This window comes from Kogia breviceps, chromosome 6 (genome assembly GCF_026419965.1).
Source record: "Kogia breviceps isolate mKogBre1 chromosome 6, mKogBre1 haplotype 1, whole genome shotgun sequence".
NCBI lineage: Eukaryota > Metazoa > Chordata > Mammalia > Artiodactyla > Physeteridae > Kogia > Kogia breviceps.
The window spans coordinates 33,056,188-33,080,989 of NC_081315.1; the positions used below are offsets into that span (position 1 = coordinate 33,056,188).

Below are 24,802 nucleotides of genomic sequence, written 5' to 3' on the forward strand. Positions count from 1 at the left end.
CTTTTGCTTTTGTTATCCTTGCCTGAGGAGACAGATCAAAAAAAATTTGCAAAAACTGATGTCAAAGAGTGTACCGCCTATGTTTTCTTCTAGGATTTTTATGGCTTCAGGTCTTATATTTAAACCTTCAATCCATTTTGAGTTGATTTTTTATATAGTGTAACAAAATGGTCTAGTTTCATTCTTTTACATGTAGCTGTTCAGTTTTCCCAATGCCATTTACTGAAAAGACTGTCTTTTCTCCATTGTATATTCTTGTCTCCTTTATTGTAGATTAATTGACCATATTAGCATGGGTTTATTTCTGGACTCTCTATTCTGTTCCACTGACCTAAGTGTCTGTTTCTGTGCCAGTACCATACTGTTTTGATTACTATAGCTTTGTAGTATGATTTGAAATCAGGGAATGTGATACCTCCAGCTCAGTTCTTCTTTCTCAAGATTGTTTTGGCCATTTGGGGTCTTTTGTGATTCCATACAAATTCTAGGGCTGTTTGTGAAAAATGCCATTGGTATTTTAATAGGGATTGCATTGAATCTGTAGATTGCCTTGGGTAGTATGGATACTTTAACAATGTTAATTCTTCCAGTCCATAAGCCCAGTATATCTCTCTATTAGTGTCATCTTCAATTTCTCTTATCAGTGTCTTACAATTTTCTGACTATAGGTCTTTTACCTCCTTAGGTAGGTTATTCTTAGGTATTTTATTCTTTTTGATGCTATGATAAGTGGGATTGTTTCCTTAATTTCTATATCTGATAGTTCATTGCTAATGTATAGAAATGCAACAGGTTTCTTTCTCTTCATTTTATATCCTGCAACTTTACCAAATTCATTAATGAGCTCTAGTAGTTTTCTGGTGACATCTTTAGGATTTTCTATGTACAGTATCATGTCATCTGCAAACAGTGACAGTTTTACCTCTTCCTTTCAAATTTAGATTCCTTTTGTTTCTTTTACTCCTCTGATTGCTGTGGCTAGGACTTCCAAAACTATCAATATGTTGAATAAAAGTGATGAGTGTGGGCATCCTTGTCTTGTTCCTGATCTTAGAGGAGAAGTGTCCAGCTTCTCACCATTGAGTATGATGTCAGCTGTGGGTTTGTCATAAATGGACTTTATTATGTTGAGGTATGTTCCCTCTATACCGACTTTGTTGAGAGTTTTTATCATAAATCGATGTTGAATTTTGTCAAATGCCTTTTCTGAACACATTGAGATGATCATGTGATTTTATCCATTGTTTTGTTAATGTGGTGTATCATGTTGATTGATTTGTGGATGCTGAACTATCCTTGCATCCCTGGAATAAATCCCACTTGATCATGGTGTATGATCTTTTTAATGTATTGTTGAATTTGGTTTCCTAATATTTTTGAAGATATTTGCATCTATGATCATCAAGGACATCAGCCTGTAATTTTCTTTTTTGGTAGTGTTTTTGTCTGGTTTTGACATCAGGGTATTACTAGCCTTGCAGATTGAGTTTGAGAGTGTTCCTTCCTCTTTAATTTTTTGGAATATTTTGAGAAGGATTAGTATTACCTCTTCTTTAAATGTTTGGTAGAACTCCTTGTGAAGCATCTGGTCCTGGACTTTTGTTTGTTGGAAGTTTTTTGATTACTGATTCAGTTTCATTACTAGTAATTGGTCTTTTCAGATTTTCTATTTCATCCTGATTCAGTCTTGGAAGATTGTATTTTTCTAGCAATTTATCCATTTCTTCTAGGTTGTGTAATTTGTTGGCATATAATTGTTCATAGTAGTCTCTTATGATTGTTTGTATGTTTGTGGTATTGGTTGTAATTTCTCCTATTTCACTTCTGATTTTATTTATTTGGGCCCTCTCCTTTTTTCTCAATGAGACTGGCTAAAGGTTCATCAGTTTTGTTTATCTTTTCAAAGAAACAGCCCTTAGTTTCATTGATCTTTTAAATTTTTTTAAAGTCTCTATTTCATTTATTTCCACTTTGATCTTTATTATTTCCATTCTTCTACTAACTTTGGGCTTTGTCTAGTCTTCTTTTTCTAGTTCCTTTTAGGTGTAAATTTAGGTTGTTTATTTGAGATTTTTCTTGTTTCTTGAGGTTGGCCTGTATTGCTATGAACTTCCCTCTTAAAACTGATTTGCTGCATCCCATAGATTTTGGATCTTTGTGTTTCCATTTTCATTTGTCTTGAGGTGTTTTTTGATTTTCTTTTTATTTCTTTGTTCACCCATTGGTCATTTAGTAGCAAGTTGTTTAGTATCCATGTGTTTATATTTTTTCCAGTTTTCTTCCTGTAATTGATTTCTACTTTTATACTGTTGTGATCAGGAAAAACACTTGATATGATTTTGATCTTCTTAAATTTATTGACACTTGTTTGACACATGGCCTAGCATGTTATCTACCCTGGAGAATGTACCATGTGCACTTGAAAAGTGTGTATTCTGCAGTTTTTGGATTCAGTGTTCTATATATATCTATTAAGTTCATCTGATCTAATCATTTAAGGCCAATGTTTCCTTACTGATTTTCTATCTGGCTGATCTATCCATTGATATAAATGGAATAGTAAAGTCCCTTGCTCTTACTGTACTGCTCTCGATTTCTCCCTTTATGTCTGTTAATATTTATTATATTGTGCTTAGGTCCTCCTAATGTTGGGTGCATAAATATTCACAGATGTTATATCCTTTTCTTGGACTGAACCCTTTATAATTTTGTAATGCCTTTCTTTGTCTTTTGTTTTAGTCTTTGTTTTAAAGTCTATTTTGTCTGATATGAGTATTGCTACCCTAGCTTTCTTTTAGTTTCTATTTGCATGGAATATCTTTTTCTATCCTTTTACTTTAAGTCAGTGTGTGTTTTTAGATCTGATGTGAAGCCAGCATATAAATGGGTTTGGGTTTTTAAAAATCCATTCAGCCACCCTATGTCCTTTGATTGGAGCACTTAGTCCATTTACATTTAAAGTTCTTATGATAAGTATGTACTTATTGCCATTTTGTTAATTGTTTTTTGGTCATGTTTGTAGTGCTCTGTTCCTTTCTCCTTCTTTTAGTCTCTTCCCCTGTGGTTTGAGGAGTTTCTTTAGTGTTAGGTTAGAGTTCTTTTCACTTTATTTTTTCGTATTTCTATTGTGGGTTTGTTTGTGGTTCATGAGTTTCATGTACATGTAAGCATATATATATATATATATATAGGTGTTTGTTTTAAGCTGATGGTCACTTATTTGAATACATTCTAGAAGTACTACATTTTTACTCCCCTTCAGCCCATGTTTTATGGTTTTGGCATCAAATTTTATATCTTTTCACTTTGTGTATCCCTTAACTACTTATTGTAATTATAGTTTATTTTACAAATTTTGTCCTTTAACCTTCATACTACTGGTGGTTGATCCACTGCCTTCACTATCTATTTGCCTTTGCCAGTGAATTTTTTTTCTTTCACATATTTTCTTATGTCTAGTTATGGCTATTTGTTTTCCACTTAAAGGAAACCCATCAACATTTCTTGTAAGTCTGGTTTAGTGGTGATGAACTCTTAGTTTTTGCTTACCTGGGAACCTCTTTATTTCTCCTTCAATTCTGAATGATAACCTTTCTGGGAAGAGTATTCTTGGTTGTAAGTTTTTTTTCCTTTTAGCACTTTAAATATATCCTGCCCCTCTCTTTTGGCTTGTAAAGTTTCTGCTGAAAAATTGGGGGTTTCCTTGTATGTCACTTATTTTTTCTTGCTGCCTTTAAAATATTCTCTTTAACTTTTGCCAGTTCAATTATGACATGTGTTGATGTGGATCACTTTGGGTTCATCATGTTTAGAATTCTCTGTGCTTCCTGGATCTGGATATCTGTTTCATTTTCCAGGTTAGGGAATTTTTCAGTCATTATTTCTTCAAAGAAATTTTCTGTCCCTTTCTCCCTCTCTTCTCCTTCTTGGACCCCTGTAATGTGAATGTTAGTATACTTGATGTTGTCCCAGATGTCCCTTAATATATCCTCATTTTTAAAAATTCTTCTTTCTTTTTGTTGTTCTGATTGGGTGATTTCCACTATTCTGTCTTCCAGGTCACTGATCTGTTCTTCTGTATCATCTAATCTGCTGTTGATTCTCTCTATTGAATTTTTCATTTCAGTTTTTGTATTCTTCAGCTCTGATTGGTTCTCTTCCTAACTATATGTTGAAGTTCTCACTGTGTTCCTCCATTCTTCTCCCAAGATCTGTTAGCATCTTTATGACCATTAACTGAATTCTTTATCAGGTAAATTACTTATCTCTGTTTCATTAGTGTTTTTCTTTTTCCGGAATTTTATCTTGTTCTATTCTTTCAAATTCCTTTGTCTCCTCATTTTGTTTGGCCTTTTGTATTTGTTTCTATGAATTAGGTGTAATAGCTACCTCCCAGTCTTGAAGGAGGTGGCCTTGTGCAGCAGCACCCCTGTGTGGACTGTGTGTGCTGGACAGCTTTGGCAGGCTGGCTAGGGCTGGAGTGGGCAAGGGCTGGGGATTTCCTAGGGCATGCTGGGGCTGGGCTGCCTTGGCAGGATGGCTGGAGTGGGTGTGGGCTGGGGCCAGTGCTATTTTAAAAGATACTGTGCTTCACTGAATTCTGGTTAGTTAGGAGGGACCTTATGAAACATGATTTAAATGGGGGTTTGTGGGCTTACCTGAGAAATGATTTGTCATTTACATTATTTCTATGATGAAATGCTTTCTCCACTTCAAGCAAGTGACATACAAGAGTTATCTAGATAGCACCTTCTCCTATAGGTGCAATCCTGCCTCATCAGAGGGGTCAACAATGGAGAGTTACTTGGAGCAGGAAACTCACATGGGCTGTACAAGGTGTCTTAAATCACTATGAGGCTGTGTCATCTCCAAAGGGAGCCAGAAAGGGCTTTTGGGGTCTTTTTGCCACAGTGACTCCTTGGGCCATCGGTCCTTATGACTTGCCAGTGCTGAGCACTGTGGAGCATTGTTCAGTGCATCGAGATAAAGGCAGAAGTTAATGTTGCCAAAAAGGGTGATGATGGGAAAAGTGGGAAAAGTGGCAGCTCTTAGAGGATATCCCCTCCAACCCTCACAACATTGGCAGCACCAGAGTGGGCTTCCCTGAGCTCCACATGTACTTTCTGCCCATCTCAAGGTTGTACCAGCATTAGAGGTGTGTCTGATTAATAACTGTTTAAACTGCAGGGTTTCTCTGTGCAAAGCAGCTGGTTGATGGAATTAAGCCACAGCATGCTCTTGGGGCAGAGGCTTTGCATTCCAGTAGTCCATGGCTTGATTCTGGGCTCCCTGGCTTACTACCTGTGGGACCTTGGCCACCCTATTTAGCATTTCTGAACTGTGATTGCCTCATTTATGAAGTGAGGAGGGTAGCACCAGATCCTAAAGCAGTCCTGAAGATTATGTGAGAAAATGTAGTAACTCAATATGTCATATTGTTGTTATGGTTGTGTTATGTTTTCCAAATGTACCCCTCCCTCCCCCCACCCAAATCTTCCTGCTTATTGGCAGTATGAGTTTGTAAAGCACAGAACTTCCTTGCTACTCAGATTACACTGGACGCAAATATGCTAGATTAAAAATTGTATTGGTGTCAGAGCAGCCTCCACAAAGGGAAGCTTGACCTTAATTTGGAGTTGATGTGATTGAGCCCAGCTCTATGTGGCTGACCCTTGACCTGTTTTTGAGCCTGAATATTGCTTGACAGACAACCCAGCTATAGTAGAGAGGAAACCCACTTCCCTTTCTCTGTTCTCTTTTCCACAGAGGAGCCCTGGTGTACTCTGGGAGAGGATCAACCAGTTTTTAAATGGCGTTGGTACTGGAGGCTCTTCTTGGGTTTGCCTTCTGCACCATGCCAATTTGCTCCAACCAGCTTTCCTCGTTTGTCATGAAATCCTCCACTTCCAAATGGAACATAGCTAATATGAGACTTACCTATAATATGATGAATAAGCAACGATCCATAAAGATCCTTAGGGTGTACTACCTCTCATGAACTGGAGCTTCTTTATCTAGGAAGAAATGGGGCCTTAATGAGCCTCTCCCATTGTTGTCTCTTAAGATGTCAGTGGAGCATCTTGGCTCTCAGCCTGTGTGAGGGCTCAGAGCTGAGCAGCCCGAAGAAGCTGGAGTGGGAGCACGGTGAGCGTGACCAGCAGACAGCATGGGCCCTGGCCATCTGAGATGTAGGAGCTGGGAAGGGCCATGAGGCCGCATTTGCATATTTTTGGTATTGGAGTTCTTCTTCCTGTGCACAGAAATACAGCATTTAACTCAGGTAATTCATTATACAGTAGAAAAGTGAACCATTCTCATTGAAATAGAATATGGATTATGTTCAGGGGATGAAAACAAGTAAATTTCAGTTCATCCAAAACTTAGATCCCTTTCACAAGTTTTAAACAACTTACATTTTGTAAGAAGGAGAAAGGGAACCATATGTCCATTTACTGATGGATAAACCAGGCCCTACAAAGGCTGTGTAAAACTCCAAACTGGCCAGTTTAGAAGGTCTCTTAATACCACCCTAAAGCTCTTCCCCAAATGGGATTAAATTAAGATACTCATAAACCAGAATTCATTTATTTGAATTTTAATCTTTATCTTGACATTTATTTATCTGGTTTCTCTCACTGAATATATTTTCCTTCTCCAAAGTAGAAGAAAAAAATTGATATTTGTCTCTCCCACTTTTCTAGAGGATTAAAAAAGAATACCTGAATGGCTAAAAAATCATAAAAATATTTCATAGAAGCTTATGATTTATTCTCCTACACAGATTAAAATTTGACATTGCCTTATTATCATTGAACACTACACATTTTCTCTTCATCTCATCAGTTTTATCTGGATTGGATTCAGATCTTGTTCAGAACAAGAACACAGAGAGCAAGAACAAACTTGTGGACACATTATGAGATTATAAGCCCTTTGGAAAGATTTGTGAATGATCTGATGGAATTATATACATTTCAAGAGGTTGGCAATGGTAATTAAAGTGAGCATTGGAATATTAAAGCCTCATTTGTTATGAGAGTAATAGCTTGTCCATTACTCATGATTTATCAGACATAAAATACATATGTAGTTGTTAGAAGTACAAACTTCTAACTCTAGCTTTATGATAAAATGTATGTGATGTGACTTAACATGGGATCCACTAAAATGCTGAGATAAAAGTCAACATGCAAATAGTGCTCTAAAAAAGTTAAACAATAGTTTCACTTCTCTTTCTCCAGGCCTTCACTAGCTGATGTCTAAAATAATAAATTTCACAGACATGTTGGAATCACCATTAAATAGGAATGTGAATGCACAGCAGTAGAACAAATCTCCAGTTTTGCTACAAAGGGTCAAAGAGGTGTAATAACCTCCTCCCCAACAGGAAAATGGAAATTCAATGTACTTTCTAATGGTTAAAATTAAGGGTGTGGTGGGGAAAGAATGAATGGAATACATACTGTGGTGTTCTCCCTGGGAGGGGTTTTTGGGTAGCGCTGAAGAGGATGTAGCTGGTAATAACTGAGAACATTCCCCACATAGACAGAAATCACCACCAGTAAAGTTTTTTATTTTAACGTCTTTATTGGAGTATAATTGCTTTACAATAGTGTGTTAGTTTCTGCTTTATAACAAAGTGAGTCAGTTATACATATACATATGTTCCCATATCTCTTCCTTATTGCGTGTCCCTCCCTCCCACCCTCCCTATCCCAACCCTCTAGGTGGTCACAAACCACCTAGCTGATCTCCCTGTGCTATGTGGCTAATTCCCACTAGCTATCTATTTTACGTTTGGTAGTGTGTATATGTCCATGCCACTCTCTCACTTTGTCACAGCTTAACCTTCCCCCTCCCCATATCCTCAAATCCATGCTCTAGTAGGTCTGTGTCTTTATTCCCGTCTTACCCCTAGGTTCTTCATGACCTTTTTCTTTTCTTAGATTCCATATATATGTGTTAGCATACTGTATTTGTTTTTCTCTTTCTGACTTACTTCTGTATGACAGTCTCGAGGTCCATCCACCTCACTACAAATAACTCAATTTCATTTCTTTTTATGGCGAGTAATATTCCATTGTATATATGTGCCACATCTTCTTTATCCATTCATCTGTTGATGGACACTTAGGTTTCTTCCATGTCCTGGCTATTGTAAATAGAGCTGCAATGAACATTATGGTACATGACTCTTTTTGAATTATGATTTTCTCAGGGTATATGCCAATAGTGGGATTGCTAGGTCATGTGTTAGTTCTATTTGTAGTTTTTTAAGGAACCTCCATACTGTTCTCCATAGTGGCTGTATCAATATACATTCCCACCAACAGTGCAAGACTGTTCCCTTTTCTCCATACCTTCTTCAGCATCTATTGTTTCTAGATTTTTTGATCATGGCCATTCTGACTGGTGTGAGATGAGATCTCATGGTAGTTTTGATTTGCATTTCTCTAATGATTAATGATGTTGAGCATTCTTTCATGTGTTTGTTGGAAATCTGTATATCTTCTTTGGAGAAATGTCTATTTAGGTCTTCTGCCCATTTTTGTATTGGGTTGTTTGTTTCTATGTTATTGAGCTGCATGAGCTGCTTGTAAATTTTGGAGATTAATCCTTTGTCAGTTGCTTCATTTGCAAATATTTTCTCCCATTCTGAGAGTTATCTTATGGTTTCCTTTGCTGTGTAAAAGCTTTGAAGTTTCATTAGGTCCCATTTGTTTATTTTTGTTTTTATTTCCATTTCTCAAGGAGGTGGGTCAAAAAAGATCTTGTTGTGATTTATGTCATAGAGTGTTCTGCCTATGTTTTCCTCTAAGAGTTTGACAGTGTCTGGCCTTACATTTAGGTCTTGAATCCATTTTGAGTTTATTTTTGTGTATGGTGTTATGGAGTGTTCTAATTTCATACTTTTACATGTACCTGTCCAGTTTTCCCAGCACCACTTATTGAAGAGGCTGTCTTTCAGTCTTGGCAGGTTGAGCATTTCTAAGAATTTGTCCATTTCTTCCTGGTTGTCCATTTTATTAGCATAGAGTTGCTTGTAGTAATCTCTCGTGATCCTTTGTATTTCTGCAGTGTCCGTTGTACTTCTCCTTTTTCATTTCTAATTCTATTGATTTGAGTCTTCTCCCTTTTTTTCTTGATAAGTGTGGCTAATGGTTTATCAATTTTGTTTATCTTCTCAAAGAACCAGCTTTTAGTTTTATTGATCTTTGCTATCATTTCCTTCATTTCTTTTTCATTTATTTCTGATCTGATCTTTATGATTTCTTTCCTTCTGCTAACTTTGGGTTTTTTTGTTCTTCTTTCTCTAATTGCTTTAGGTGCAAGGTTAGGTTGTTTATTTGAGATGTTTCCTGTTTCTAAAGGTAGGATTGTATTGCTATAAACTTCCCTCTTAGAACTACTTTTGCTGCATCCTATAGGTTTTGGGTTGTCATGTCTCCATTGTCATTTGTTTCTAGGTATTTTTTGATTTCCTCTTTGATTTCTTCAGTGATCACTTCGCTATTAAGTAGTGTATTGTTTAGCCTCCATGTGTTTGTATTTTTTACAGATCTTTTCCTGATATCTAATCTCATAGAGTTGTGGTCAGATAATATACTTGATACGATTTCAATTTTCTTAAATTTACCAAGGCTAGATTTGTGACCCAAGATATGATCTATCATGGAGAATGTTCCATGAGCACTTGAGAAGGAAGTGTGTTCTGTTGTTTTTGGATGGAATGTCCTATAAATAGCAATTCAGTCCATCTTGTTTAATGTATCATTTAAAGCTTGTGTTTCCTTATTTATTTTCATGTAGGATGATTGGTCCATTGGTGAAAGTGGGGTGATAAAGTCCCCTACTATGATTGTGTTACTGTCAATTTCCCCTTTTATGGCTGTTAGTATTTGCCTTATGTATTGAGGTGCTCCTATGTTGGGTGCATAAATATTTACCATTGTTATATCTTCTTCCTGGATTGATCCCCTGATCATTATGTAGTGTCCTCTTTGTCTCTTGTAAGAGTCTTTATTTTAAAGTCTATTTTATCTGATATGAGAATTGCTACTCCAGCTTTCTTCTGGTTTCCATTTGCATGGAATATCTTTTTCCATCCCCACACTTTCAGTCTGTATGTGTCCCTAAGTCTGAAATGGGTCTCTTGTAGACAGAATATATACGGGTCTTGTTTTTGTATCCATTCAGCCAATCTGTGTCTTTTGGTTGGAGCATTTAATCCATTTACATTTAAGGTAATTATTGATATGTATGTTCCTATTCCCATTTTCTTAATTGTTTTGGGTTTGTTTTTGTAGGTCTTTTCCTTCTCTTGTGTTTCTTGCCTGGAGAAGTTCCTTTAGCATTTGTTGTAAAGCTGGTTTGATGGTCCTGAACTCTCTCAGCTTTTGCTTGTCTGTAAAGCTTTTAATTTCTCCATCAAATCTGAATGAGATCCTTGCTGGGTAGAGTAATCTTGGTTATAGGTTTTTCTCCTTCATCACTTTAAATATGTCCTGTCACTCCCTCTGGCTTGCAGTTTCTGCTGAAAGATCAGCTGATAACCTTATGGGGATTCCCTTGTGTGTTATTTGTTGTTTTTCCCTTGCTGCTTTTAATATGTTTTCTTTGTATTTAATTTTTGATAGTTTGATTAATATGTGTCTTGGTATATTTCTCCTTGGATTTATCCTGTATGGGACTCTCTGTACTTCCTGGACTTGATTAACTATTTCCTTTCCCATGTCAGGGAAGTTTTCAACTGTAATCTCTTCAAATATTTTCTCAGTGACTTCCTTTTTCTCTTCTTCTTCTAGGACCCCTATAACTCGAATGTTGGTGCATTTAATGTTGTCCCAGAGGTCTCTGAGACTGTCCTCAGTTCTTTTCCTTCTTTTTTCTTTATTCTGCTCTGCAGTAGTTATTTCCACTATTTTATCTTCCAGGTCACTTATCAGTTCTTCTGCCTTAGTTATTCTGCTATTTATACCTTCTAGAGTATTTTAAATTTCATTTATTCTGTTGTTCATCATTGCTTGTTTCCTCTTTAGTTCTTCTACTTCCTTGGTAAATGTTTCTTGCATTTTCTCTATTCTATTTCCAAGATTTTGGATCATCTTTACTATCATTATTCTGAATTCTTTTTCAGGTAGACTGCCTATTTCCTCTTCATTTGTTCGGTCTGGTGGGTTTTTACCTTGCTCCTTCATCTGCTTTGTGTTTTTCTGTCTTTTCATTTTGCTTAACTTACTGTGTTTGGGGTCTCCTTTTCACAGGCTGCAGGTTCATAGTTCCCATTGTTTTTGGTGTGTGTCCCCAGTAGCTAAAGTTGGTTCCGTGGGTTGTGTAGTTTTCCTGGTGGAGGGGACTAGCGCCTGTATTCTGGTGGATGAGGCTGGATCTTGTCTTTCTGGTGGGCAGGTCCACGTCTGGTGGTGTGTTTTGGGGTGTCTGTGGCTTTTTTATGATTTTAGGCAGCCTCTCTGCTAATGGATGGGGCTATGTTCCTGTCTTGCTAGTTGTTTGGCATAAGGTGTCCAGCACTGTAGCTTGCTGGTCGTTGAGTGAAGCTGGGTGTTGGTGTTGAGATGGAGATCTCTGGGAATTTTTCACCATTTGATATTACGTGGAGCTGGGAGGTCTCTTGGACCTGTGTCCTGAAGTTGGCTCTCCCACCTCAGTGGCACAGCCCTGACGCCTGGCTGGAGCACCAAGAGACTGTCCTCCACACAACTTTTGGCAGGTCTGAGGTCTTCTGCCAGCGTTCAGTGGGTGTTCTATAGGAGCAGTTCCACGTGTAGATGTATTTCTGATGTATGTGTGGGGAGGAAGGCGATCTCCGCATCCTACTCTTTGCTATCTTCTCCTGTCTCCACCACCAGTAACGTTTTATTGTGAAATACTAAGGGACAACCCACATCTGGAACAGGGTCACCAGCTATCAGAGAGATAAACAGAAAGACTCCTTCAGTGACTGAGGGCCAGATGGCACATCTACTATTACACGATTCAGAAGCTACTCTGGGGCGGGGGGAAGCCACCTTCACCATCCTGTCTGGAACATGCACCTGGCTCACCACCCACCTGCAAGCTGCTCTGTACATGCACAGCTATGGAGGGCACAGTTATTTGAACATTCGTGTGGGAAATAATCCAAAATATCCATTTTCTGTCACCTCCTTCTCCAGATATTTCAGATGAAAGGAACTTTAGGGTGCAACAGCTATGTGATTTTGGACAAATGAGCTGCACTTTAGTTGTAAAATTGGGGGCCACAATGTCTGTTTCCCCTGTGTTGACTGAGGTGGGGAACAAATGAGACCACAGCTGAGAAAGTGCTCTGGAAGCAGTACTGGGCTACAGGGAGCCGAGTGGCTGTTGTTACTGTGACTGCACATACGCAAATGCACTGCAATGGCAAAGGAGGGAGTGGTGTCGATGCAGCAGCCTCTGGGGCTCTCCTACCTGCTGTCCCACTGCACTCTGCAGGGCTACTCTCGCATCCCTACTGTGGAGTTACCTTGTCACTGATGATTGGATCTGCAACCCACCATATTTCTTCTTGTCTTTTCTCTTCAGTTATTGGTACCCTGTCCAGGCAGCCCCAGATGTGGATCAGACTCTTTCGTGTCCCTCTGTGTGTAACCCCTTTGTGGCCTATACCACTGACTTAAGTCCAAGTAGCCTTCAGAGGGTCCTTTAAGTTGGCTGGCCTCAATCCCACTTGGCAGGAAGCAGGATAGACTGCTGACGGACTGTGGGGTCAATGACTTGTTATGGTTACCATAGTGACACTCTTACTCTATAGATCAGGCATAATGCCAGCTATACTCACCTCCTTATAAAAAGCACAATAGCAATAACCTTTGATCTTGTATGTTTTATCACATTCAGACTAACCACCTATGTATGCTCAGCACCAATATACGAGGAGGCTGGCAAAGAGGTTTTGTCTCAGGTGTAGACTTTAATAGGTAGTGGCACCTGGCAATACTCTGTTGAGGAAGATTCTGAGCTCAGGTCTTAGTTTAGCAGTAAAGAGTATCATGTTCAGTTAATTATGTCTGCCAGTGATGTGGAAAAAGTTGCCAGAGCACGCATGTCACATGTTTGTCATCTGAGTATAAAAAAGACTGATGTCATTTGTTTGTTTACTTTCTTCATCTTCGTGATAAAAAGAGGTGGCTTAGAAAAAAAAGTTTGTGAGTATATTTTTGGGTCCTTTAATAAGAACTTGGTTATAATAGTCTCAAGGTCAATAACCAAAATTATTTGATAGAACTTCAAGATTTAAACCAAAAAGGCCCAAGGCCACAGCCATTCTTCTTTCCATGTCAAATAAGAAGACATCTTCCAGGCTTTTTATTCTTTTTATTTCTTCATCTCATAAATGGCCTGGATCTGAAGTCTTCTTAGAGTGGCTCTAAATCTTCTTTCAGAGTACACTACAATTGTTATTATATATATGCATTTGAACAAAAATACACACAGACCAAATCTGAAGTAACTATTTGGAGAGCTCAGGAAAAAATATCTTATAACTTACTTTTTTTTGTCTTTAAATTCCAGGCAATACTTTCAGGGAAGAGTAAATACTCTTTATTTCTGTCCAAATTAGTCAGATCATTGCTTTAATTTTCCACTATACTTTGTGGGTACGGTCAAAGCTAATGAATGAGTTTGCACCTTTCTTTCTGAAATTGAGATAATATATCTAAACAGGAAAAACAGGCTTTACTTAAGGAAGTAGTTTTCATGAGGGCCACAAACCACATGCTAGGTAACCAGGACTCAAGATATGTTTCCTTTAGCACTCAGCGTCAGCAACTTTGACTCCACTAGTGATAATGAAAGTGTGCAGCCCCTTGAAAAATCTCCTCCGTATCTAGATCATTCATTTCCCATAGCTGATCATGGAGATTGTTAGCTATGATAAATGATGGATTTTGGCTTTTTTCTTAGTTTATTACTTCTGATATTAAAAGAGGAAATGGACATAAACTCCATCTTTCAAAATCTAATCATCTCTCATTTGCATTTTTCATCTTTTTGTTTTAAGAATTTGATTCACTTTTATACTACCCCATAAAATGCTGAATTTTTTTAAAATAAAAAGTTAAGATTCAGTTCAGTTTAATTTAGTGAAACTACCATGCTCCTATGTTTTATACTTTAGATTATAAGCCAAAATTTACAAGACTAATCCATTTCCTCTAATCAGTGGAGCTACACTCTTTTACAGTTTGAAGTGATGACTGGACTATATTCTTATAAAACTAGTTCTTTCCCTGTAGGTCTATAAGTACAACCTATTTCTAGTAGATGCCAAATTTCTCTTACTTGATGCCTGGATTTAATTAACAGTAAATAACAATGTTCAAATGTATACACATGCTACTTAATAAAAATAGGCCTTGGAGATCAGAAATAAAAGGAAAGCAAAAAATCATTATAATGTATTGTGTATGCAAAAATTTAATTTCTTAACTATCTTTAAAGTGGATACCCAGTGCCGTGTTTTCTCAATATGCAGGGGGAAAGGTCAGAAGTTTGCATGATGAATTCAATAATTGTATGAGAACTCATTTTGAAATGAGGGCCACATTTCAGAGCAATTTAAAAGATTCTTTATCAATTTCCAGAGCAGTTAGAACTTCTCATTTTTAATAATAACTGCCACATATGAAATGTAGGAATGTTGTGCCTCATAAATAAACACATGAAATATGTGAAATTGAGGCACATGCATGCAAAGGAGGAAGCCTGGCAGCTGGGACACATTAATAATGCCAGAGGGGTCACCATCTGGGCATGTGTGGATAAAACACATCTGCATTCCTGGCAAAGGGCAGCCTGTGCATCTGGATCACATCATCCCATCCCCCCACCCACACATCATGGCAGGAGGAATTTCCTGACGAATAAGATGCTGCCGAAAGGTACCATGTTTGTTCTTGCAGCCATGCACATAATTAATCTGAAAATAACTGCTAATCAAGTCAAAACAAAGGAATCTTTTCATTTGTCTAATTGTACAGAATGATGAATGAGTCACACAGAATGAAAGAAAGAAAGAAAGAAAGAAAGAAAGAAAGAAAGAAAGAAAGAAAGAAAGAAAGAAAGAAAGGAAGAAAAAGAGAAAGAAATTTGTGTTATGCCCATTCCCTTTGCACTACAAATCCCGAACTATCTGCAACCATTTGTGGTGTGTCTGTGTGTATGTGTATGGGTGGGGCTGGAGGGAGAACTGGGGGATGCTTAGAGGTAAGCAGAAAATTATAATTTCCTGGCTTCAGGAAATATTGCTGCTATCAGTTCAAAGTCAATGAAGGAGAGTGTGGACAAATCGAACAAGTAAAAGTATGGAATCCTGGCATATGAAGGGCTCTTAGGAATTCACTTTCTCCATATTTCTATCTTTAAATCAATTGACTGTTGATTTTGCTACTTAAATTCTTAAAGGGGATTCTGCAGTGGCATATATATATGCATGTAAGTATGTATGCAACTATGTATGTGTTTGTGTATTAAAAAGATTCAAATAGATAACACTTTATTGGTACAATAATATGTTCTAGTGTTTCACAGCTATTAATAGGCAGGAAGTTTGATTTAAATAGGGCAAAATTTCAATCTGTGGCAAATTATTTGCCTGTGTATTGAGGCAAGTTAATGTATCTGAAGCTGAAATTCTGTGTATTTACTCATCAAGCCTTCTATTAATTTGAAAGACAGTAGAAAGATTCTGTTTTGGTGTGCCCTCCTCCATTTCCTGCAGATACGAAAAACAGGATACATAAAAGAAGGTGGCAAGGGTGTTGTTGAATGAAATTTTATTTTTAATTAAATGCTGTTAAAAGCATTGGGGAATAATTTAACTTTGAGGCTTTGCCTATGTCTATACTGTATCAACACTAGCAGCTGGAAAGAGAAAAATTCAAATATCCAGATGTTCAGTCTATGTTGTGCTAAAAATGTGATCGTGTATTTGCAAACATTCAGGTATTTAGTAGTATCTCAAACAAAATATTTAAAATTTTTTACTTTCTACCCACACTTTTTGGCATCACCTAGGAGCAGTTAGTGTTATATTTTTCAACTTTATTTTCTTAATAACCTGTTTCCTTTGCTTTAGGTATTTATGATAAGCTGCTCTGATGTACACAGCTCCTATAGACCATACAACAGAATCAGTCTAGACAAATTAAATGAGCACTTCAGAAGACAGACATATTTGTTAAAAGCTGTATCTGAAAAAATTCTGAGCTTTTGGATTGGTCTCTTGCCTCTGAAGTACCTGGTCCAAATTATGCATGAAATAATGTGAAAGTAATAATACTTTATGCATAATAAATAATACCTTCAGGGCATAAATATTATGTATAAATAATAATAACACCTTCAATGTACAAAGCTGTTCACACACATTATTGTGTGTGTACTTCCTACTTTTTTTTCTGAATTCCTCCCTTTTTTATCTGTAAACTCCCACTCCCACCATTTATCATTGATTGACTGAATTGTTCCATCCCAGTACACAAATACAGGAGTATCAGAATTGTTAACCTGTACCCCACGGGAAACAACCTTACCCACTAGTGATCACATGCAGCTCCTATTGCCTTCATCTTACAGACTCCTCTCATTTCCAAAGGTACTCAGAGCAGCACCTTTCCCCCTAATTCCCTTCAATGAGGTTGTTTCACACACTTGTAATGCACTTAGATTTTCTCTTCATGGTCTGCATTTCTCCCTGGGATTCCCTAACCTTCCTAAATGATTTTTTAAAATTGGCATACCTTAAGGTCTGCTTTTTGTGCTGTATAGTTCAATGGGATTTGACAAATGCATAATATCTTGTAAGCAAAGTTACAGTATCATACAGATCGGTTTTACTGCCTTAAATTCCCATTTCACTTGATTATCCTTATCCTTTTCCTTCCCTGAGCCACTGGCAACCACTGATCATTTTATTGTCTTTGTTTTTGCATTTTCCAGAATGTCATATAATTGGAATCATACAGTATATAGCCTTTTCATATTGACTTGTCCATGTCTTTTTGTGGCTTGATAGCCCATATCTTTTTACTGCTGACTAATGCTTCATTGTATGGAGGTACCACAGTTTGCTTATTTATTCATATTTTAAAGGACATCTTGGTTGCTTCTAGTTTGGGGTGATTATGAATAAAGGTGCTATAAATATTTTCATGCAGGTTTTTGTGTGAATGCAGGTTTCAATTCAATTGGGTAAATACCTAGTAGTGATTGCTAAATCATAAGGCTACGTTTAGCTTTGTGGGAGACTGCCCAGCTGCCTTCCAAAATGGCTTTACCACTTTGCATTCCCACACAGCAAGAGTTCCTGCTGCTCTGCATCCTCATCAGCATTTGGTATTGTTAGATTTTTTATTTTAACCATTCTAATAAGCATGTATTGGTAACTCATTATTGTTTTACCTTGCAATTCCCTAATGACAAATGATGATGAGCTTCTTTTCATATGCTTATTTGCCATCTGTATATCTTCCTTGATGAGCTGTCTTTTTAGATATTTTGACATTTAACTGAGCTGATTTTTTTTTTTTTTTTTTGGCGGTACATGGGCCCCTCACTGTTGTGTCCTCTCTCATTGCGGAGCACAGGCTCCGGACGTGCAGGCTCAGCGGCCATGGCTCATGGGCCCAGCCACTCCACGGCATGTGGGATCTTCCCGGACCGGGGCATGAACCCGTGTCCCCTGCATCGGCAGGCGGGCTCTCAACCACTGAGCCACCAGGGAAGCCCCATTTATTTGCTTTTTATGTCCATGAGATCAGTAATAATGACCCTTTATTCTTTTCTTATATTAATAATTTGTGTTCTCTCTCATTTTTCTTTGTTAGCTGGCTAGAGGTTTATTAAATTTATTGATCTTCTCAAAGAACTAACTTTTGAACTAGTTTTGAACTCTTCTCCTCTTAGCATGACTTGTAATTTTTGGTTGAGAAGTTCTTATTGAGGTTCTTATTTGGGTAGTAAGAACATTTAGTGTGAGATTTTGTGTTAATTTGGCTAGGCATTGGGCTGTGTTTTTTGCTTGCTATGTGTTAGAGGCTTCGATTTCCATTAGTATAAGTGTTTGTGTCTCCCTTTTTGTCACTGGTTTCCCTAGAAATGCATTCTTGTGTAGCTTGCAGCTCTCTCAGTTGTAATCCACTGTTATACTGGATGCCTGATGATGTGGGGGTCAGGTGATGGGCTGTGGAAGTGTTCTATTATTCTGTGATTAAGCCTTGGCCTTTTAGTAGTCCCCATACTACGACCTTCACAGTGTTTCTGAACTTTTTGTTTTCCCCTGAGGTGAGACAAGAAGGCTAGAGGGGCCTGGAGTTGGGTAATTTCCCTTTCTGCACATTGGCTAAGGCTCTGATAAAATCTTTTTCCTTGTGGTCCAGGTCTTTGTCATGGTGAACACTCTGGGTCTAGTTTTCCCCTAACCTTGTCAGAAGCACAAAAGTTTTTCTTGGCTTTTTACCATGAGAAGACTTGGTGGGATCCTTGGAGGTAAAACGTACAAAAATGTGGGCGGTCCTTAAGACTGTGGCCCCAGGACTTTCTCACTCTCACACTGGCCTAAACTCTACTCCCAGCAATTCTTCCAAGTTACCCATTAAGTGTTTCCTCCAGTTTATGGCTCTTGCAGCTTCTGCTCCCAATAAGCAGATCTTAGTTTTGAGTTTCTGTATTCATCTGTCTTTCCAGTTTTGTGCGTGATGGCTTTCCCTGTGACCTCAATTATCTGATAGGTCCAGGAAAAGTCACTGACATTCAGTTTGTTCAGCTTTTTTTTTTTCTTGTTAGATGAGAGTGATGACTTTCAAGCTTCTTCCATATTAGAGCTAAAACTAGAAGGCTTTCCTATTTTTAAAAATTCCATCATTTGAAAGATCAGGAAACTGAGGCTCACTGTGGTAAGATGAGTAGCTAGAGTCGTCTAACTCCTAAGCCAGTGCTCTTCTCTTCACAGCCTGCCCCTGGTTCCTGGTAATACATCTCACAGAACCAGCTCAGGGAATACTCCCAGACAAAGCAGATGGCAGAGTAGGAGGGTGTGCTAAGGCAGGGTAAACAGGTGTGATGTTTGAAAAAACAATACATCAAAATCTCCTAACAGAGAATGTAAATTAATGGGGGGTGTATTCATTTTAGCTTTACAAAAGCATTCAGAAAAGGACTCTTTTATTAGTAAACTGCTTTTACAGTGTATGATTAAATTTGCATAAATGTTATATACAAGTCATATCACTTGAATGTATTCAGAGTTAACTAATGGTACTGAACACTCACTGTGTATCTAGAAATTCTCACAGGGAAATATTCTGAATCACAAGTCTGGTAGATGGGCTTTATCTGCAGTGTTTGCATTTTGCAGATTACGAAACCATGATTCAGAGATATTGAAGGAGCTGATCCTTGATATGAGAGCAAATAACTAGTGAGGTTGGATTCTTATCTCCTCTCTGCAACTAATTAGTGATATGACCTTGACCAAGTTATTTAATCTCTCTGAACTATATTTCACAAAGGGAAGAAAAAAATTATTATCCCCATAAGGTTAACAGATGATCTTTCAGCAGAAACTGCAAGCCAGAAGGGAGTGGCAGGACATATTTAAAGTGATGAAAGGGAAGAAACTACAAACAAGATTACCCAGAAAGGATCTTATTCAGATTCAACAGAGAAATTAAAACCTTTACAGACAATCAAAAGCTAAGAGAATTCATCATCACCAAAACAGTTTTACAACAAATGCTAAAGGAACTTCTCTAGGCAGGAAACACAAGAGAGGGAAAAGACCTACAATAACAAACCCCAAACAATTAAGAAAATGGTAATAGGAACATAAATATCATAATTACCTTAAATGTAAATGGATTATATGCTCCAACCAAAAGACACAGATTGACTAAATGGATGCAAAAACAGGACCCGTATATATGCTGTCTATAAGAGACCCACGTCAGACCTAAGGACACATACAGACTGAAAGTGAGGGGATGGAAAACATTATTCCATACAAATGGAAAGCAAAAGAAAGCTGGAGTAGCAATTCTCATATCAGACAAAATAAACTTTCAAATAAAGACTATTACAAGAGACAAAGAAGGACACTACATAATAATCAAGCGTTCAATCCAAGAAGAAGATATAACAATGGTAAATATTTATGCACCCAAAATAGGAGCACCTCAATACATAAGGCAAATACTAACAGCTATAAAAGGGGAAACCGATAGTAACACAATCATAGTGGGAGACTTTAACACCCCACTTTCACCAATGGACAGATCATCCACAATGAAAATAAATAAGGAAACACAAGCTTTAAATGATACATTAAACAAGATGGACTTAATTGCTATTTATAGGACATTCCATCCAAAAACAACAGAACACACTTCCTTCTCAAGTGCTCATGGAACATTCTCCATGATAGATCATATCTTGGGTCACAAATCAAGCCTTGGTGAATTTAAGAAAATTGAAATCATATCAAATATCTTTTCTGACCACAGTGCCGTGAGACTAGATATCAATTACAGGAAAAAAAAACTGTAAAAAATATAAACACGTGGAGGCTGAACAATACACTGCTAAATAACCAAGAGATCACTGAAGAAATCAAAGGGAAATAAAAATATACCTAGAACCAAATGACTATAAAAACATGATGACCCAAAACCTATGGGATGCAGCAAAAGCAGTTCTAAGAGGGAAGTTTATAGCAATACAATCCAACCTCAAGAAAAAAGAAAAATATCAAATAAACAACCTAACCTTGCACCTAAAGCAATTAGAGAAAGAAGAACAAAAACCCCCCAAAATTAGCAGAAGGAAAGAAGTCATAAAAATCAGATCAGAAATAAAGGAAAAAGAAATGAAACAATAGCAAAGATCAATAAAACTAAAAGCTGGTTCTTTGAGAAGATAAACAAACTTGATAAACCATTAGCCAGACTCATCAAGAAAAAAAGAGAGAAGACTCAAATCAATAGAATTAGAAATGAAAAAGGAGAAGTAACAACTGACACTGCAGAAATACAGAGGATCATGAGAGATTACTCAAAGCAACTATTCCAGGTTACCAATAAAATGGGCAACCTGGAAGAAATGGACAAATTCTTAGAAATGCACAACCTTCTGAGACTGAACCAGGAAGAAATAGAAACTATAAACAGACCAATCACAAGCACTGAAGTTGAAACTATGATTAAAAATCTTCCAACAAGCAAAAGTCCAGGACCAGATGGCTTCACAGGTGAATTCTATCAAACATTTAGAGAAGAGGTAACACCTATCCTTCTCAAACTCTTTCAAAATAGCAGAGGGAGGAACACACCCAAACTCATTCTACGAGACCACCATCACCCTGATTCCAAAACCAGACAAAGATGTCACAAAAAAAGAAAACTACAGGCCAATATCACTGATGAACATAGATGCAAAAATACTCACAAAATACTAGCAAACAGAATCCAACAGCACATTGAAAGGATCATGCACCATGATCAAGTAGGGTTTATCCCAGGAATGCAAGGATTCTTCAGTATAGGCAAATCAATCAATGTGATACACCAAATTAACAAACTGAAGGATAAAAACCATACAATCATCTCAATAGATGCAGAAAAAGCTTTTGACAAAATTCAACACCGATTTATGATAAAAATCCCTCCAGAAAGTAGGCATAGAGGGAACCTACCTCAACATAGTAAAGGTCATATATGACAAATTCACAGCCAACATTGTTCTCAATGGTGAAAAACTGAAACCGTTTCCACTTAGATCAGGAACAAGAAAATGTTGCCCACTCTCACCACTATTATTCAACATAGTTTTGGAAGTTTTACCCAGAGCAGTCAGAAAAGAAAAAGAAATAAAAGGAATCCAAATCGGAAAAGAAGTAAAACTGTCACTGTTTGCAGAAGACATAATACTATACATAGAGAATCCAAAAGATGCTACCAGAAAACTACTAGCGCTAAACAATGAATTTGGTAAAGTAGCAGGATACAAAATTAATGCACAGAAATCTCTTGCATTCCTATATACTAATGATAAGAAATCTGAAAGAGAATTTAAGGAAACACTCCCATTTACCACTGCAACAAAAAGAATAAAATACCTAGGAATAGACCTACCTAACGAGACAAAAGACCTGTATGCAGAAAACTATAAGACACTGATGAAAGAAATTAAAGATGGTGCAAACAGATGGAGAGATAGTCCATGTTCTTGGATTGGAAGAATCAGCATTCTGAAAATGACTATACTACCCAAAGCAATCTACAGTTTCAATGAAATCCCTTTCAAACTACTAATGGCATTTTTCACAGAACTAGAAGAAAAATATGACAATTTGTATGGAAACACAAAAGACCCTGAATAGCCAAAGCAATCTTGAGAAAGAAAAATGGAGCTGGAGGAATCAGGCTCCCTGACTTCAGACTATACTACAAAGCTACAGTAATCAAGACAGTATGGTACTGGCACAAAAACAGAAATCTAGACCAATGGAACAGGATAGAAGCTCAGATATAAACCCATGCACATTTGGTCACCTTATCTTTGATAAAGGAGGCAAGAATATACAATGGAGAAAAGATAGCCTCTTCAATAAGTGGTGTTGGGAAAACTGGACAGCTACATGTGAAAGAATGAAATTAGAACACTCCCTAACACCATACACAAAAATAAACTCAAAATGGATTAAAGACCTAAATGTAAGGCCAGACACTATAAATCTAGTAGAAGAAAACATAGGCAGAACACTCTATAATATAAATCACAGCAAGATCCTTTTGACCCACCTCCGAGAGGAATGGAAATAAAAACAAAAATAAACAAATGGGACCTACTGTAACGTAAAAGCTTTTGCATATCAAAGGAAACCATAAACAAGACGAAAAGACAATCCTCAGAATGGGAGAAAATATTTGCAAATGAAACAACTGACAAAGGATTAATCTCCAAAATATACAAGCAGCTCATGTAGCTCAATATCAAAAAAACAAACAACCCGATCCAAAAATGGGCAGAAAACCTAAATAGACATTTCTCCAAAGAAGATATTCAGATTGCCAACAAACACATGGAACAATGCTCAACATCACTAGTCATTAGAGAAATGCAAATCAAACTACAATGAGGTATCATCTCACAATGGTCAGAATGGCCATCATCAAAAAAATCTAGAAACAATAATTGCTGGAGAAGGTGTGGAGAAAAGGGAACCCTCTTGCACTGTTGGTAGGAATGTAAATTGATACAGCCACTATGGAGAACAGTATGGAGGTTCCTTAGAAAACTGAAAATAGAACTACCATATGACCCAGCAATCCCACTACTCAGCATATACCCTGAGAAAATCATAATTCAAAAAGAGTCATGTACCATAATTTTCATTGCAGCACTATTTACAATAGCCAGGACATGGAAGCAACCTAAGTGTCCATCAATAGATGAATGGATAAAGAAGATGTGGCACATATATACAATGGAATATTACTCAGTCATAAAAAGAAACGAAACTGAGTTATTTGTAATGAGGTGGATGGACCTAGGGTCTGTCATACAGAGTGAAGTAAGTTAGAAAGAGAAAAAGAAATATTGTATGCTAACACATATATATGGGATCTAAAAAGAAAAACGTTCTGAAGAAATTAGGGCAGGACAGGAATAATGATATAGACATCGAGAATGAACTTGAGGACACGGGGAGGGGGAAGTGAGATGGAGTGAGAGAGTGGCATGGACATATATACACTACCAAATGTAATATACATAGCTAGTGGGAAGCAGCCTCATAGCATAGGGAGATCAGCTCAGTGCTTTGTGACCACCTAGAGGGGTGGGATAGGGAGGGTGGGAGGGAGACACAAAAGGCAGGGGATATGGGGATATATGTATACGTATAGCTGATTCGCTTTGTTATACAGCAGAAACTAACACAACACTGTAAAGCATTTATAGCCAATAAAGATGTTTAAAAAATGTAAAAATTAAAAAAAATAAATAAAAAAAGGGAAAAGAGCCAGGAACCTCATGAACATGTTCAAAGCTCTAGCTCTGGTAGGTCCTACATAATCTTAAATGACAAGGGAAACAAGTTAAAAGTTAGGTTATTTTTGGATGATAAGGCTATTTAGGTCAGCTTTTGTGGAAACATGTTCAGCAAATTCCATCCCAAAGATATTAAACTGAGTAAAGTATTAGGTTCAGGTTTTTGGATACCGTTCATGCAGAGCACAATAAAAAAGCTGGAAACCAATGCTGGAATCAACTACTGGTGCTCTGGGGCCCATTTCCAGGCCCAATGTTTGCAAATGTCACCAAGAGTTCCTGAAATGACTGAGTTCTGATGTTGGCTCTTGTAGTGAACCTCTAAGTACGGATGCACAGCACGGGGCAAAGTCAGAGCTGCAGCATGGGGAAAGCTCAGCCTCACGTGCTGGATCTCACCTTGAGCTACAGATTGTCATCAGAGACATGCAGGGGAAGGGGGTTACTCCACCTGTTCCTTTGGGGCAATACAGTAATAGATGGACAGATGGGCAAAGAAGTAGAAAATACTCCAACTGTATTTTCAGCTGTATCTATGAGCCAACCCAGAGCAGTTCCAATGGCACCACAGTTCCAATGAGACCCAAATCTGTCCTTGACCCCTGAGGGCATCTTTAGACTCCTGGCTTTGTCAAAGTGCCAGACTGGGTCATCTTAAGAGATGCCAGGGTCACAGTCACCTGGTTACCTCCAAGGTATCCTTAGGACC

At 37.6% G+C, this 24,802-nt stretch overlaps 1 protein-coding gene across 1 annotated transcript in view; it reads right to left on the reverse strand.

The window, feature by feature from the left end:
* Positions 1-24,802, reverse strand: part of RNF175 (ring finger protein 175) — a 58,133-nt gene that overhangs the window by 27,536 nt on the left and 5,795 nt on the right. Inside the window, 2 exon segments of the mRNA XM_059066099.2 lie at positions 7,464-7,583; positions 11,868-11,926. Of these exon segments, the coding sequence (XP_058922082.1) occupies positions 7,464-7,583; positions 11,868-11,926 (179 nt within the window).